General features: G+C 39.3%; 1 protein-coding gene across 2 annotated transcripts in view; it reads right to left on the reverse strand.

The window, feature by feature from the left end:
* The window catches only part of SLC6A13 (solute carrier family 6 member 13), a 215,582-nt gene that overhangs the window by 172,079 nt on the left and 25,410 nt on the right, over window positions 1-18,093 (reverse strand). For both annotated transcript variants that reach the window (XM_053718822.1, XM_053718821.1), the window contains exon 2: window positions 3,208-3,426. In XM_053718822.1, the coding sequence (XP_053574797.1) occupies window positions 3,208-3,421 (214 nt within the window). In that variant the 5' untranslated portion in view covers window positions 3,422-3,426. The remainder of the gene's footprint in view (window positions 1-3,207; window positions 3,427-18,093) is intronic.

The raw sequence follows: 18,093 nt of genomic DNA on the forward strand, positions 1-18,093 counted from the left end.
ATTTTCTTTATTATTTTTTTACCTGCAGCTGGGAGCAGCTGAGTATAACTTTTTACACAGAACTTACTCTGCTGAGCTGAGGAGATTGTGAGGTAAAATATCTTCCTTTTTTACATAGAGATTCTCAGGTGATATTTTCCTGTCAGATTTTTACAGTTATGCTGCATCAGTTTCAAGTGATTTAGCATATGAGTATTATGTCCCTTTAACCCTCTCTCAGGCTTAACAATAATTATCACATTCTACAAAAGTGTTTTCTACCACTAATAAATGATACAAGGAAATATATATGGTCCCTAGAGCACTGTCCCTACAAATTATATAAAAAGTAATGAAAAATGAATCCAGCCTTCCCTACAAGCTGATTAATGATCTAAAATAAAAGGTTCTTAAAATAGAAAGAGAGCTGATATATGAGTTAGTCCTTCCTATAACAAATTTAGATAACAGGAGATATTTTGGAACCTAACTGAAAATATGTGAGAACATTTCAATGGACACTTTAGCATTCAAATAAGCAGGTTGCAAACTATTGACCAAAACTACCAGACCCTATCACCCCAAAATAATTATAATTTGGGACAGGAGGCCTAAAACCAGGAATGAAAAATCAGAACACAGTTGTCAAGTATTTGGAAATATGTGGAAGTGTGTGAAATATACAAATCATGTCTTTTTCATCACAGAAATAGATAAGAAGGGGTTTTAAATCCATACAGCCTGTCCTTTCCATTACAGATAAGTAGTGATGATAATTCCATAATAAGGTCCTTCATTTCCCAACCCAATAGCAGTTCATACTTCTCAAATAACAGAATCTATTGTCATGATTCATATTTCCTTTTGATCCTATTTCAAAACACACACTTTGAATGAGTCATTGTATTTGGAGCTCCATGAAGGCTAATTCTGTGAATATCTGTAGCACTCTTTTGGATGTTATAAAGAAAGTTTTATTTGTTTGTTTAAAAATCAGACTTTCCATAGCTAGGTGATATGATGTTAGGTGCACAATCTTAGAGAAAATTCTTCCCAATGGAAAGTATTAAAAAAAATATCCATACTCCATATTGTCAGTTATTCTTACAGCAGTGACACAGTGATTTCCAAGTGAACATAATGTCTATACACTGTTTCTTCCTGATTCAGAAACAAAGAAGAACAGAGGCATGGCCCAGAAGAAATTGAAAAAAATGTCACACTGTTAAAGGTGTGACAATGGTAAGAAGTTGTGTGATCACTAACAGCTCCCCTCAGAATGAAGTTAAAACATAAACTTTTATTAAACAATATATAAAATGGTGGATATCAACACTAATTTACCAAAAAGCAACACACATATTGTAACCTGCATGAACAAGCACAAAAAAAGAAGTGATGTGCTAGCAGCAATACCGCCAGACTAAGCCATTAATCACAGTTCTTTCAACCTCAGAATGATGCAACCTCAGAATGACGCAATACAAAAAAATAGCCCATAACAGCCCATAACAGAGTGAAATAAAAATAGTGTCATAGTCCTAATACTGAACCTGTTCCTTACAGAATATCTGTCCTTTTCTTTTATATCATACCAAAGCAAACTTTGAGAAAATATATGGAAATCATTTTTCACACCATGTCACATTGGTAACATCAGCAACAAACCAAGAGCGCAACGATATACACCTTTAGTTCTATTAGACGAGTAATGTCATAATTTCATGTAGAGTTTGTCAAGTGGGATGTCTACACACACTAGCGTGTTTTGGATGCTAAATGGGGGGGGTGAATTAAGACTAAATACAATATGTGTAAAAATGGGTAAAGTGCAGCATAATTATACAAATAGTTTAAAGAATTATTTATAAATACTTTAGAATAATTTGTATTTGTTTATTTGTTTCCATAATTAGTATATGACTGTCATTTCATTTTTATATATGACCTAGGGGTGTCAAAGAGCATAACCTTTACAAAAATAATGAAACAGGATCATAGAATACTGATGCAGACAAACTGCTTGACACATCTAGATTAGTCTCTTTCCCATTTGTCTTAAAACCTGAAATCCTATATTCTAACAGCAGAGTCATCTTACCCTCCTCAAATAAAACATTGACGCAGGCCGCTTATCTCAAGTGCATACCTTTATTATTGTATTATTAGAAGACTTCTGCATCTTTTAAGGAGTTGATTTGCATATGTTAGTTTCTAAACAATAATTGTGACCCGTATATAAACCTGGGAACCTGGAGACCTCAGACCAGACGCCATTGTCTACAACTCCTGTTAGTTAAATATCCATGTCAGATGAGACCTATAGCACTGAAGCCCATCAATAAGGTTGACTTGCCAGCTGTCCTATACAAAAATACTTGACAACCTGTAGTTGATTGGGCATGGGTGGTAGATAAGGGTCACACAATAGCCCTTCCCAAAAGCTCTACCTTAGTTCCCACCCAACATGCATATTTTTCAAACCTCAGCAGTGATTTTACCTCCTTGGTTTCCAGTAACTTACAAGTAAAAAGAAGTTACCTGTTGGGCTGCCAGTAAGACGTACACTGTAGCAATTTTACCATCTCAACTGCCAGAAGCAAACACAGACGAGGGATGTAAAAAGTCCATGACTTCCAAAAGCGCATCCATTGTTGCCAGTAACACATAGGGATCCATTTAAGAAGCTGTGAATGCAGGTTTGGAGTGCCTTCGGCTTCAGACCCACATGAGCAAGCCTGCAGCTGATTGTCAAGAACCAGCAGTCATCAGACCCCTGTTTCTTAACCTGCAATGCCAACTCTAAAGTCGTGTTAGTCAATCCCCCTGGACTTCTCTGATAAGGGGGATTGACAGCCCCTGCTCATGCGATTGGCTGGGGGATGGCATTGCACAAGGCATGATGCCAGACACAGAGATGTCCAACCTTGTCTGCCCAGCCTTTAGTTAATCTAGTCCATAAAATTGAGCACTATTCTAATAATGCATTGACATAGGAGGCCTTTATATTTACATGACATTCAGGCAACTCAGTGGATATTGTCCAGTATGTTTGTGTAGATTTTACTGGAAATTCTGCATTCTCTGCTTTCCTTTTATGTTTTTGAACCCTTGTGTTTTTGTTGTTGTTGTTTTTTTACATTATTAGTAGCATGCCGCCTTTGTTATTTGCAAGTATATATTTTTTAATTACACTCTTATCTAGTATCCCCTTTTGTGCATTCTCACCTCCTCCATTTTTGTAGCATAGATATGGAAACCTCCACACATTCCCGAGTCCTATAATTTCTCCAGCAACAGACAGTACAAATTCCAGTTTATTGTTCCAATGTCCTCTCTCTATCATATCAGTGATCTCCTTATTGTGTTTTTCCTTCTCCATAAGAGGCTGGGCTGTCACGGACTCCCCATTCCATACTGCTCCTGGTAGTTTGTTATCCATAAAGTCTGGAAAAGGAGAAGAAATTGTATAATCTTGAGGAGCTAGGTATGAAGGACAAATTGGTCATACCGATCGTGTAGTAGTGTGCCTAAAATTAAGACCTCTTATACTGGTATGGGGCAACTATATGTACCCTTAAAGGGACATTACAACCAAATTTGGAATGCCTACTCAATTTGCTTCATTGCAGACATAATACAAGCCACACTGGCTGTCCAAGTAGCTACAATATTTAAAATGCTGGTGCACTAAAAATATCTAGCTATGCTTCACATGCATGTGCAGGCAAAAATGCTGACACTAAAACAGTGATAACTGTACTAGAAGTTTTGTTGACAATACATGTGTATTTGTAAATATGTTTTTATCCAAAAAATTGAATTAATTTATGTGCATTTCAGTTTTCACCAGAATGTCCCTTTAAGTACAGAACCATAAGCGACTTGTGTACTTGATGAGTGTAGGGGACAGGATCTAAAAGCAGTTATAATAGCACTTTAAAGAGATATGGAAGACGACTAAACTTTTACAATTAAGATTCTACAAGCCCATTTTCTTTTATTATCAAGAGCACCTCTTTCTCTTGGTTCAGGAGCATGCACATTTCCTAAGCACTGTATGTATAATACTGTTAAAAACATTGTTGCAAACACAGCTGCCATATAGTGTTCCAGATATGCCAGTAAATAAAATATGGGTAATTTAGAGATGTGCATTCAGATATTGGTTTTGTTTTTACAAAACAAATATCCGAATAAATGCAGCAATGAAATTTAAAGAAAACAAAAAAAAAATATAGAGAATTTTTTCTTTAAATTACCTTTAAGGTAAATACTTATCTCTATTGTGCTGGAGAGCCATGTTAACCCCAATCCTTCTTAGAGCTCTGGTCTAATAGGAGGCTTAGGCAGCAGATCCAAGAGCCTTGGTCCTTTAACGCAGGCCCTGGGATCCGTATCGCTAAGTCTCCTATTAGTGTGGCCCGGGGGTTTGAGAAGGATCGGGGTTAGTGTGACTCTCCAGCGTGCTAAAAGGAAAGTATAATGCTACAGGTGAACTGTTTCATTTGTTTAACAAAAATAAATTAAAATGTTTCACAAATATTTGGGGAAATTCGTTGAGAAAGATTTGGACAAAAAGCGCATTTTTTGTAGCTGCACAAGTCTAGTAATTGTAGATATCTGCACGTGGGACAAAGAATAAGATGAGAAATATGTCTTTCACAAGGCTACATTGTACAGTGTAACCTACATTTCTGTATGTACAGGAGAGACATATAAGTTACAGTGTAGTGCTCACTAAAAAACATAATTTATGCTTACCTGATAAATTCCTTTCTTCTGTTGTGTGATCAGTCCACGGGTCATCATTACTTCTGGGATATAACTCCTCCCCAACAGGAAATGCAAGAGGATTCACCCAGCAGAGCTGATATAGCTCCTCCCCTCTACGTCAGTCCCAGTCATTCGACCAAGAATCAACGAGAAAGGAGTAACCAAGGGTGAAGTGGTGACTGGAGTATAATTTAAAAGATATTTACCTGCCTTAAAAACAGGGCGGGCCGTGGACTGATCACACAACAGAAGAAAGGAATTTATCAGGTAAGCATAAATTATGTTTTCTTCTGTTATGTGTGATCAGTCCACGGGTCATCATTACTTCTGGGATACCAATACCAAAGCAAAAGTACACGGATGACGGGAGGGATAGGCAGGCTCATTATACAGAAGGAACCACTGCCTGAAGAACCTTTCTCCCAAAAATAGCCTCCGAAGAAGCAAAAGTGTCAAATTTGTAAAATTTGGAAAAAGTATGAAGCGAAGACCAAGTTGCAGCCTTGCAAATCTGTTCAACAGAGGCCTCATTCTTAAAGGCCCAAGTGGAAGCCACAGCTCTAGTGGAATGAGCTGTAATTCTTTCAGGAGGCTGCTGTCCAGCAGTCTCATAGGCTAAACGTATTATGTTACGAAGCCAAAAAGAGAGAGAGGTAGCAGAAGCTTTTTGACCTCTCCTCTGACCAGAATAAACGACAAACAGGGAAGAAGTTTGACGAAACTCTTTAGTTGCCTGCAAGTAGAACTTGAGGGCACGAACTACATCCAGATTGTGTAGAAGACGTTCCTTCTTTGAAGAAGGATTTGGACACAAGGATGGAACAACAATCTCTTGATTGATATTCCTGTTAGTAACTACCTTAGGTAAGAACCCAGGTTTAGTACGCAGAACTACCTTGTCTGAGTGAAAAATCAGATAAGGAGAATCACAATGTAATGCTGATAACTCAGAGACTCTTCGAGCCGAGGAAATAGCCATTAAAAACAGAACTTTCCAAGATAACAATTTTATATCAATGGAATGAAGGGGTTCAAACGGAACACCCTGTAAAACGTTAAGAACTAAGTTTAAACTCCATGGTGGAGCAACAGCTTTAAACACAGGCTTGATCCTAGCTAAAGCCTGACAAAAGGCCTGGACGTCTGGATTTTCTGACAGACGCCTGTGTAACAAGATGGACAGAGCTGAAATCTGTCCCTTTAATGAACTAGCCGATAAACCCTTTTCTAAGCCCTCTTGTAGAAAGGACAAGATCCTAGAGATCCTAACCTTACTCCAGGAGTAACGTTTGGATTCACACCAGTATAGGTATTTACGCCATATTTTATGGTAAATCTTTCTGGTAACAGGCTTCCTAGCCTGTATCAGGGTATCAATAACCGACTCAGAAAAACCACGTTTTGATAAAATCAAGCGTTCAATTTCCAAGCAGTCAGTTTCAGAGAAGTTAGATTTTGATGTTTGAACGGACCCTGTATCAGAAGGTCCTGTCTTAGAGGTAGAGACCAAGGTGGACAGGATGACATGTCCACTAGATCTGCATACCAAGTCCTGCGTGGCCATGCAGGTGCTATTAGAATCACTGATGCTCTCTCCTGTTTGATTTTGGCAATCAATCGAGGAAGCAGCGGGAAGGGTGGAAACACATAAGCCATCCCGAAGTTCCAAGGTGCTGTCAAAGTATCTATCAGAACCGCTCCCGGATCCCTGGATCTGGACCCGTAGTGAGGAAGTTTGGCGTTCTGGCGAGACGCCATGAGATCTATCTCTGGTTTGCCCCAACGTCGAAGTATTTGGGCAAAGACCTCCGGATGAAGTTCCCACTCCCCCCGGATGAAAAGTCTGGCGACTCAAGAAATCCGCCTCCCAGTTCTCCACTCCCGGGATGTGGATTGCTGACAGGTGGCAAGAGTGAGACTCTGCCCATCGAATTATCTTTGATACTTCCATCATTGCTAGGGAGCTTTTTGTCCCTCCCTGATGGTTGATGTAAGCTACAGTCGTGATATTGTCCGACTGAAACCTGATGAACCCCCAAGTTGTTAATTGGGGCCAAGCCAGAAGGGCATTGAGAACTGCTCTCAATTCCAGAATGTTTATTGGAAGGAGACTCTCCTCCTGATTCCATAATCCCTGAGCCTTCAGAGAATTCCAGACAGCGCCCCAACCTAGTAGGCTGGCGTCTGTTGTTACAATTGTCCAGTCTGGCCTGCTGAATGGCATCCCCCCTGGACAGGTGTGGCCGATGAAGCCACCATAGAAGAGAATTTCTGGTCTCTTGATTCAGATTCAGAGTAGGGGACAAATCTGAGTAATCCCCATTCCACTGACTTAGCATGCATAATTGCAGCGGTCTGAGGTGTAGGCGTGCAAAAGGTACTATGTCCATTGCCGCTACCATTAAGCCGATCACCTCCATGCATTGAGCTACTGACGGGTGTTGAATGGAATGAAGGACACGGCATGCATCTTGAAGTTTTGTTAACCTGTCCTCTGTCAGGTAAATCTTCATTTCTACAGAATCTATAAGAGTCCCCAAGAATGGAACTCTTGTGAGAGGAAAAAGAGAACTCTTCTTTTCGTTCACTTTCCATCCATGCGACCTTAGAAATGCCAGAACTAACTCTGTATGAGACTTGGCAGTTTGAAAGCTTGAAGCCTGTATTAGAATGTCGTCTAGATACGGAGCTACCGAAATCCCTCGCGGTCTTAGTACCGCCAGGAGGGCACCTAGAATCTTTGTGAAGATTCTTGGGGCCGTAGCCAATCCGAATGGAAGAGCTACAAACTGGTAGTGCCTGTCTAGGAAGGCAAACCGTAGATACCGGTGATGATCTTTGTGGATCGGTATGTGAAGGTAAGCATCTTTTAAATCCACTGTGGTCATGTACTGACCCTTTTGGATCATGGGCAAGATTGTCCGAATAGTTTCCATTTTGAACGATGGAACTCTTAGGAATTTGTTTAGAATCTTTAAATCTAAGATTGGTCTGAAGGTTCCCTCTTTTTTGGGAACCACAAACAGGTTTGAGTAGAACCCTTGTCCTTGTTCCGACCGCGGAACCGGATGGATCACTCCCATTAATAACAGATCTTGTACACAGCGTAGAAACGCTTCTTTCTTTATCTGGTTTGTTGACAATCTTGACAGATGAAATCTCCCTCTTGGGGGAGATAACTTGAAGTCTAGAAGGTATCCCTGAGATATGATCTCTAGCGCCCAGGGATCCTGAACATCTCTTGCCCAGGCCTGGGCGAAGAGAGAAAGTCTGCCCCCCACTAGATCCGGTCCCGGATCGGGGGCTCTCGGTTCATGCTGTCTTTGGGGCAGCAGCAGGTTTCCTGGCCTGTTTGCCCTTGTTCCAGGACTGGTTGGGCTTCCAGCCTTGCCTGTAACGAGCAACAGCTCCTTCCTGTTTTGGTGCAGTGGAGGTTGATGCTGCTCCTGTTTTGAAATTCCGAAAGGGACGAAAATTAGACTGTCTAGCCTTAGCTTTGGCTTTGTCTTGAGGTAGGGCGTGGCCCTTACCTCCTGTAATGTCAGCGATAATTTCTTTCAAACCGGGCCCAAATAAGGACTGCCCCTTGAAAGGTATATTAAGTAATTTGGACTTAGAAGTAACATCAGCTGACCAGGATTTTAGCCACAGTGCCCTACGTGCCTGTATGGCGAATCCTGAGTTCTTAGCCGTAAGTTTGGTTAAATGTACTACGGCCTCCGAAATGAATGAATTAGCTAGTTTAAGGACTCTAAGCCTGTCCATAATGTCGTCTAGCGTATATGAACTAAGGTTCTCTTCCAGAGACTCAATCCAAAATGCTGCCGCAGCCGTAATCGGCGCGATACATGCAAGGGGTTGCAAAATAAAACCTTGTTGAACAAACATTTTCTTAAGGTAACCCTCCAATTTTTTATCCATTGGATCTGAAAAGGCACAGCTATCCTCCACCGGGATAGTGGTACGCTTAGCTAGAGTAGAAACTGCTCCCTCCACCTTAGGGACCGTTTGCCATAAGTCCCGAGTGGTGGCGTCTATTGGAAACATCTTTCTAAATATTGGAGGAGGTGAGAACGGCACACCGGGTCTATCCCACTCCTTAGTAACAATTTCAGTTAATCTCTTAGGTATAGGAAAAACGTCAGTACTCGCCGGTACCGCAAAGTATTTATCCAACCTACATAGTTTCTCTGGTATTGCAACGGTGTTACAATCATTGAGAGCTGCTAAGACCTCCCCTAGTAATACACGGAGGTTCTCCAATTTAAATTTAAAATTTGAAATATCTGAATCCAATCTGTTTGGATCAGAACCGTCACCCACAGAATGAAGCTCTCCGTCCTCATGCTCTGCAAGCTGTGACGCAGTATCAGACATGGCCCTAGTATTGTCAGCGCACTCTGTTCTCACCCCAGAGTGATCACGCTTGCCTCTTAGCTCAGGTAATTTAGACAAAACTTCAGTCATAACAGTAGCCATATCTTGTAATGTTATCTGTAATGGCCGCCCAGATGTGCTAGGCGCCATAATATCACGCACCTCCCGGGCGGGAGATGCAGGTACTGCCGCGTGAGGCGAGTTAGTCGGCATAACTCTCCCCTCGCAGATTGGTGAAATTTGTTCACATTGTACAGATTGACTTTTATTTAAAGTAGCATCAATACAGTTAGTACATAAATTTCTATTGGGCTCCACCTTGGCATTGGAACAAATGACACAGATATCCTCTGAGTCAGACATGTTTAACACACTAGCAATAACTTGCAACCTGGTTATAATCTTTTTTAGCAAAAACGTACTGTGCCTCAAAGAGGTACTTAAACGATTAATGATTAAATGACAGTTGAGATAATAAACTGAGAACAGTTATAGCATCAACTTTAAAACAACACAACTTTTAGCAAAGGTTTTGTTCCCATTAGTAAGATAACATAACTAAATTTGACATAAAAATTATTGAGTAACGTCTTTATCCACAGTCAATATAAAAAATTCTCACAGCTCTGCTGAGAGAATGTACCTCCCTTCAAGAAGTTTGAAGACCCCTGAGATCTGTCAGAGATGAACCGGATCATGCAGGAAAAATAATAGCTGACTGGAAATTGTTGATGCGTAGCAAAGAGCGCCAAAAACGGCCCCTCCCTCTCACACACAGCAGTGAAGAGAAACGAAACTGTCACAATTCAAAATAAACTACTGCCAAGTGGAAAATAAAGCCCAAACATTTATTTACTCAGTACCTCAGCAGTGTAAACGATTCTACATTCCAGCAAAAACGTTTAACATGATATAATACTTATTAAAAAGATTAGTGACCTTTAACAAAGTAGTTCCGGTGAAGTACCATTCCCAGAATACTGAAGTGTATACATACATGTCATTATAACGGTATAGCAGGATTTTCTCATCAATTCCATTCAGAAAATAAAAACTGCTACATACCTCAATGCAGATTCATCTGCCCCTGTCCCCTGATCTGAAGCTTTTACCTCCCTCAGATGGCCGAGAACAGCAATATGATCTTAACTACTCCGGTTAAAATCATAGTAAAAACTCTGGTAGATTCTTCCTCAAAGTCTGCCAGAGAAGTAATAACACGCTCCGGTGCTATTATAAAATAACAAACTTTTGATTGAAGTCATAAAAACTAAGTATAATCACCATAGTCCTCTCACACATCCTATCTAGTCGTTGGGTGCAAGAGAATGACTGGGACTGACGTAGAGGGGAGGAGCTATATCAGCTCTGCTGGGTGAATCCTCTTGCATTTCCTGTTGGGGAGGAGTTATATCCCAGAAGTAATGATGACCCGTGGACTGATCACACATAACAGAAGAAATTCACTATAAAAAAATATCAATTACTGAAATATAAAATAAATTCAATGAGACGTAGCAATCAAACGGCTAGATTACGAGTTTTGCGGTATGAGTGAAAACTACGGCTCACAGAGGGACTCAACTTAAATTCCTTGATGATAAAGAAAGGGAAAATCTTCCAAACTTCAGAGAATCATTACGGTGTAAGTAAAAGTGTACACCTTATATGTTGCTCTCTTTCTGCTTTTGATTTGGGATCATTCTCATTTCAGCTCCTCCTGACTCCAAGGGAAATTTGCCGTTAGTGACTGTAAACCGGACCCATCCTGTTCTATTGCATTTGTGATTGTTAATGTTTATTATACTTTATTTTTATTTTATATTTTTATATGATTATTGGATGCTGCATATATAGCATTTAATACGCCTGATCAACGTAATAAATATTTCGTTTTTTATTATAAACAGCAGTTTCTGGGTCAATTAACTACTCAAGTGTCACTATTGCCTCTACATGTGTCATATATTTGATTTATAATCATCATTTAAATGACATTATATTTGATACAATCATTTCATTTGAGCTATTTAGCTGTGTTAGTAACACTTGACCTTTTGTTACTATTTTTGCTACTATTTTAAGCAGTAAACACAGCGCTGTGGGTTTAAGTATCCTTCTCTTTACTGATTGGGATCTTAATTTTTTGATTTTGAGGTATGAGTGAAAAAGCAGCGTTAAAGTGAAGGTAAAGTTACCTTCATCTCTATCCGGAATAATATGCTTTCCTCAAAATAAATATGAGTTTAATTCATCAATTTTTTTAATTATGAGTGTAAAAAAAGTTATGCCCTTTTTTACTCACTGTTTGATGGTCTGCAAATTCAACACGATTTTTTTTCTTTTTTTTCCCTGTGTGGATCACGTTGTTATGTTAGCCTATTAAAAATCTGGCCGTTAGGCGGCCGTGAAACAACGTCATTCGCCTCCTTTAATATATGCGCATGCGCTATATTTTTTCTTTACTCATGTTTGACTCCATGCGCGCTCCAGATTCGCGCATGCGTACTGTTATCTGGAAAAAATAAAAAGAACTAGGCTTCCTACAGACAATACGGCTATAAGCGGTGAGGAAATTACTTTTACCCGGTTTTATCTGGCGGCTCAGCTAATTCCAAGCAGGTGCACAAAGAAAATGTTCGCCAGATAAAGGATATATTAAAACTCAGTCTTTATTAGCATCTTTAAAATTCAACAGTCTTTGGAGTACTGCAACAGAGTAAAGAAATCAGGCTTTGACTACAGCTGTTTAAGCCGGAACACTTAACCCGTTCTGTGCTACGCCAGTTTGCCTATGTGATTTCTTTACTCTGTTGCAGTACTACAAAGACTGTGCAATTTTAAAGATGCTAATAAAGACTGAGTTTTAATATATCCTTTATCTGGCAAACATTTTCTTTGTGTACCTGCCTGGAATCAGCTGAGCCGCCCGATGAAACCGGTATCCTGCAATGTGATTGGAGCAGGATCCGTTGCCGCATTGACTAGAGATTGGCCAAGACGGACACACACCCCCAAAAAGAGGAGGAGTAGAGTTTCCAGCTCCACAGGGATGTCAGCCTCGTAGAGATACCACGGACACATGAAGTAAACAGATATCGCTGTTTGTGTCGGAAGTGTGGTAAGGGGGCACAGGGCTAGTGGAGCGGGTTTGAACTGTTTGTTTTAAGTAATTTAATTTGCGCAATTCAGAAGGGGTTTGCTGGTTAGCGCATGCGCGATGGAGAGGGATGTCGTGAACGCGCTTTAGAGAGATGTATAGAGCGGGTGGGACCGCTCTATACATCAAAGATCAGAAAAGCAGGAAATAGGGTTTGGGAGGAGTCAATAATAGAAACGGTAGGGAATTATAAATCTTTATATTTTGCAAAATATAAATTATATAGAGAAAACAAGTTAGCAATTAACTTATCTAAGGATTAACAAATGCTTTGATGTGTTCCAACTCTGAAAACTTTACCTTCACTTTAAGGCTCTTTTTCACTACCGCTGGTATTACGAGTCTTGCAGGTTTAGCTGCACCGCACACTTTTTTGGCCGTAATGCCCGCAGCTTTCAAAAAGTCTGCCTGGGAGGCCAAAAAGTGAGCGGTACAGCCAATACCGTCAAGATCCATACCGTAAACTGAAAGTCAGTAGTTATGGGTTTTACGCTACAAGTGCTAAAAAGTACACTAACACCCATAAACTACCTATTAACCCCTAAACCAAGACCCTCCCGCATCGCAAATACAAAATTATTAACCCCTAATCTGCAGCTCCAGACATCGCCGCCACTATAAAAAATATTAACCCCTAAACCGCCGCTCTCCAGCATCACAAACACTAGTTAAATATTATTAACCCCTAATCTGCCACCCCTAACATCGTCGCCACCTACCTACATTTACTAACCCCTAATCTGCCACCTCCAACATCGCCGCCACTATACTAAATTTATTATCCCCTAAACCTAAGTCTAACCCTAACATCCCCTAACTTAAATATAATTAAAATAAATCTAAATAAAACCTACTATCATTACCTAAATCATTCTTATTTAAAACTAAATACTTACCTGTAAAATAAACCCTAAGCTAGCTACAATATAACTAATAGTTACATTGTAGCTAGCTTAGGGTTTATTTTTATTTTAAAGGCAAGTTTGTATTCATTTTAACTAGGTAGAATAGTTACTAAATAGTTATTAACTATTTATTAGCTACCTAGCTAAAATAAATACAAATGTACCTGTAAAATAAAACCTAACCTGTCTTACACTACCACCTAACCTTACACTACATTTAAATCAATTACATAAATGAAATACAATTACCTAAATTATAAAAAAAACGAACACTAAATTACACAAAATAAAAAAAGAAATTATCAGATATTTAAACTAATTACACCTAATCTAATAGCCCTATCAAAATAAAAAAAGCCCCCCCCCCAAAAAAAAAACCCAGCCTAAACTAAACTAAACTATACCAATAGCCCTTAAAAGGGCCTTTTGCGGGGCATTGCCCCAAATAAATCAGCTCTTTTACCTGTAAAAAAGACATCCGGCGCGGAGCATCATCTTCAATCGACGTCTTCTTCCAAATGAGGTTTCCCTTTAAATGACGTCATCCAAGATGGCGTCCCTTAGATTTCTATTGGCTGATAGATTTCTATCAGCCAATCGGAATTAAGGTTGAAAAAATCCTATTGGCTGTTGCAATCAGTCAATAGGATTGAGCTTGCATTCTATTGGCTGTTCCAATCAGCTAATGGAATGCAAGCTCAACCCTATTGGCTTATTGCAACAGCCAATAGGATTTTTTCAACCTTAATTCCGATTGGCTGATAGAAATCTATCAGCCAATCGGAATCTAAGGGACGCCATCTTGGATGATGTCATTTAAAGGGAAACCTCATTCGGAAGAAGATGTCGATTGAAGAGGATGCTCCGTGCCGTATGTCTTGAAGATAGAAGATGCCGTCTGGATGAAGACTTCTGCCCAGTTGGATGAAGACTTCTGCTGCTTCGTTGAGGACTTCTGCCGGCTTTGTTGGAGGATGGATGTCGGGTCTTCAAAAACTGTAAGTGGATCTTTGGGGGTTAGTGTTAGGCTTTTTTAAGGGTTTATTGGGTGGGTTTTATTTTTAGATTAGGGGTTTGGGCACATGAAAAAGAGCTAAATGCCCTTTTAAGGGCAATGACCATCCAAATACCCTTTTCAGGGCAATGGTTAGGATTTTATTTGGGGGGTTGGTTGTGTGGGTGGTAGGTTTTACTGTTGGGGGTTGTTTGTATTTTTTTTACAGGTAAAAGAGCTGATTTCTTTGGGGCAATGCCCCGCAAAAGGCCCTCATAAGGGCTATTGGTAGTTTAGTTTAGGCTAGGGTTTTTTTTATTTTGGGGGGCTTTTTTATTTTGATAGGGCTATTAGATTAGGTGTAATTAGTTAAAATATCTGATAATTTCTTTTTTTTATTTTATGTAATTTAGTGTTTGTTTTTTTGTAATTTAGGTAATTGTATTTAATTAATGTAATTTATTTAATTGTAGTGTAAGGTTAGGTGTTAGTGTAAGGTTAGGTTTTATTTTACAGGTAAATTTGTATTTATTTAGCTAAGTAGTTAGTAAATAGTTAATAACTATTTAGTAACTAGTCTACCTAGTTAAAATAAATACAAACTTACCTGTGAAATAAAAATAAAACGTAAGATAGCTACAATGTAACTAATAGTTATATTGTAGCTAGCTTAGGGTTTATTTTATAGGCAAATATTTAGTTTTAAATAGGAATTATTTAGTTATTAATAGTAGGTTTTATTTAGATTTATTTTAATTACATTAAAGTTAGGGGGTGTTAGGGTTAGGGGTTAATAACTTCAGTATAGTGGCGGCGACGTTGGGGGCCGAAGATTAGGGGGTTAATAAATGTAGGTAGGTGGCGGGGACATTGGGGGCGGCAGATTAGGGGTTAATAAGTGTAGGTAGGTGGCTGCGATATTGGGGGCGGCAGATTAGGGGTTAATAAGTGTAGGTAGGTGGCGGCAACATTGGGGCGGCAGATTAGGGGTTAATAAGTGTAGGTAGGTGGCGGCGACATTGGGGGCAGAAGATTAGGGGTTAATAACTGTAATGTAGGTGTCGGTGGTGTCGGCGGCGGCAGATTAGGAGTTAATAAATTTAGGTGGGTGGCGGCGACATTGGGGGTGGCAGATTAGGGGTTAATAAGTGTAATGTAGGTGTCGGCGGTGTTGGGGGCCGCAGATTAGGGGTTAATAAGTGTACTGTAGGTGTTGGCGATGTCGGGGGCAGCAGATTAGGGGTGTTTAGACTCGGGGTTTATGTTAGGGTGTTAGGTGTAAACATACATTTAGTTTCCCCATAGACTTTAATCGGGCTGCATTACGAAGCTTTACGCTGCTTTATTGCAGGTGTTAGACTTTTTTTCAGCCGGCTCTCCCCATTGATGTCTATGGGGAAATCGTGCTCTAGCACGTAAAACCAGCTCACCGCAGCTTTCAGCAGCGCTGGTATTGGAGTGCGGTATGGAGCTCAATTTTGCTCTACTCTCACTTTTTGCCTGCTAACGCCGGGTTTATGTAAACCTGTAATACCAGTGCTGTAGGGAAGTGAGCGGTGACAATAACTTGCAAGTTAGCACAGCGCCACTCATAACGCAAAACTTGTAATCTAGCTGAAAGTTTGCACTAAAATAATAATCATAATAATAATCATAAGCATAATAATAATAATATGTTTCTATTAAAATAATTATGCTGTAAAATTTAATGTATGCAAGAAAAAAAAAATATATTTAACCTTTGCTGCCAAGCCTTTTTCATGCCCATTTTTAGGTTTTTGGGGATTTTTTGCTGCTTACAATTAAACAATATTGTAAGTCAGTGTGTAACCCTCACAAATTGTGGCCTAGATTACAACTGGAACACAAAGAATATAGTGGAATTGTACGTTAAGCGCAATCAAACTTGGTTCTATTCTAATATTAATCTGAATGTCGGACAAAGCAGGTGCGCTAAATCCATCACATAGATGATTATAAGGGGAGTGCAGTAACATTCATGTTGGATATTGCACTAAATGGATTGTGCGCTAAGCCAGTGTTTCTCCACCTCGGTCCTCAAGTACCCCCAACAGGCCAGGCTTTCATTATAGCTGAACTAGAGCACAGGTGAAATATTCAGCTGATGGGTGAGAGCAAGTTAGTAACCATGGTTATGGATCAGCTGATTATTTCACCTGTGCTCTGGTTAAGCTATAATGAAAACCTGGCCTGTTGGGGGTACTTGAGGACCAAGGATGGAAACACTGCACTAAGCCAAGGGTGCACTAAGCCAAGGGTGTGTTAAACCAATGGTGCACAAAGCATGACGTTCTGCATATAGTTCTGTGCTATACTAATAATAGTAATGTTTTACTTCAGGACTTAAAGGCGCTACATTTTACAGCAGTATATTTTGGATTGTGCTCAAGCCCAACACTTAACCATTTGTAATACTAACACAAGTTTTGGCTCCATTAAGATGCTTTAGTTAATATATTTTACCATACACCTATATATGGGGAGGGGGTTCAGCAGGCCCAGCAGATCCAAAACGTACTACTATTGTGTTATATTTCATGACATGTCAGAAGACTGCAAAAAAGAAGGTAAATAAATTGGTAATATTTCAGTAAATAATATGATAATAGCTAGGTAACCACTGTAGCTACTGTGGTCTTCATTGCCTGACACTTTCTGGTTCCACCCCCACATTTAGATCTTCACATCAGATCACCAGAACTCAATTAAAACCTTGAAAGTGCTGCACACTATACCACCACCGATCACAGCCTACAGCGCAACAGCGGCCTTCCTACATGATGACTATGGGTAATCATACGTACAAAGGCAGGGATGCACATGATAACCACAAGTCATTGTGCTATTTAAAGCAGTTAATGTACAGAGTAAAAATTGTATTAAACGTACAATGTGTGTTTTCAATATACAAAGTTAAAATTATAACCAACAGTACAAATTCAATGGGTGCTTTGTCTGGGTGAGTCGACTGAACAGGGGAGTTCCTTGAGCATGCTTGAAGTTATCTCACAGTTCTTATTGTATTCTCTAAACATGCTACGCCTGAAAACCTTGTTGTTTTTTTTATTCACTGAATGTGATAGAAAAAGACATGGATGTTAAATTAGAAGTGAAGAAAATATAAAGTATGCATAAAACAGCGTAATTTAACTTGTATGGGATTTAAAAAAAAAATGTTGCTATCAATACCGGGTGCTCACTTTCACATTCTTAATTACTATATTTTGAGGGCAGTTCACAACTCATCAGAACTTCCACGTACAGGCCCCTTTTTTAGAAAATTGAGCAAAGTCTGCCCATGTGAGGGTCAGCATGGCATTTCATGATGGTGAATTTTAAAGAATTGAGTCCTAAGTCTTGATGTGCTCCGGGCCAGATTGGAAATATAAAGCAGCCCTGGCAAAGTTTGAAGTCCAGACATATTTTCCATTAAGTCTGTAGAATGCACACGCCCTGTTTTTTCAAAGCAATTACAGGGATAATCCCCCCTATATATATATATATATATATATATATATATATATATATATATATATATATATATATATATATATATATATATATATATATATATATATTTATTTTTTTCAAAATTAAGTTATATTATTTATAATAAATAAATGCCTGATTGTTGCTACAGTATAAAGGTATTGTACCACCCACTTTCATTCATGATTATCTATAGTGTGATCTGGAGAAAACACTCAAAACAGTGTGTCACTTTGACTAGACACTAAAAACCATTCAAAGGAGAGCTGCTAATATGGTACATGGCGTAGAAAATAAGACTTATAAGAGAATACTTTGTGACCTTAATGTGTATAGCTCAGAGGAAAAAAGAGAGAAGATAAAGCTGCATTGCCTCACCAGCAGCTCCCTTA

The sequence above is a fragment of the Bombina bombina genome, chromosome 6, assembly GCF_027579735.1.
Source record: "Bombina bombina isolate aBomBom1 chromosome 6, aBomBom1.pri, whole genome shotgun sequence".
NCBI lineage: Eukaryota > Metazoa > Chordata > Amphibia > Anura > Bombinatoridae > Bombina > Bombina bombina.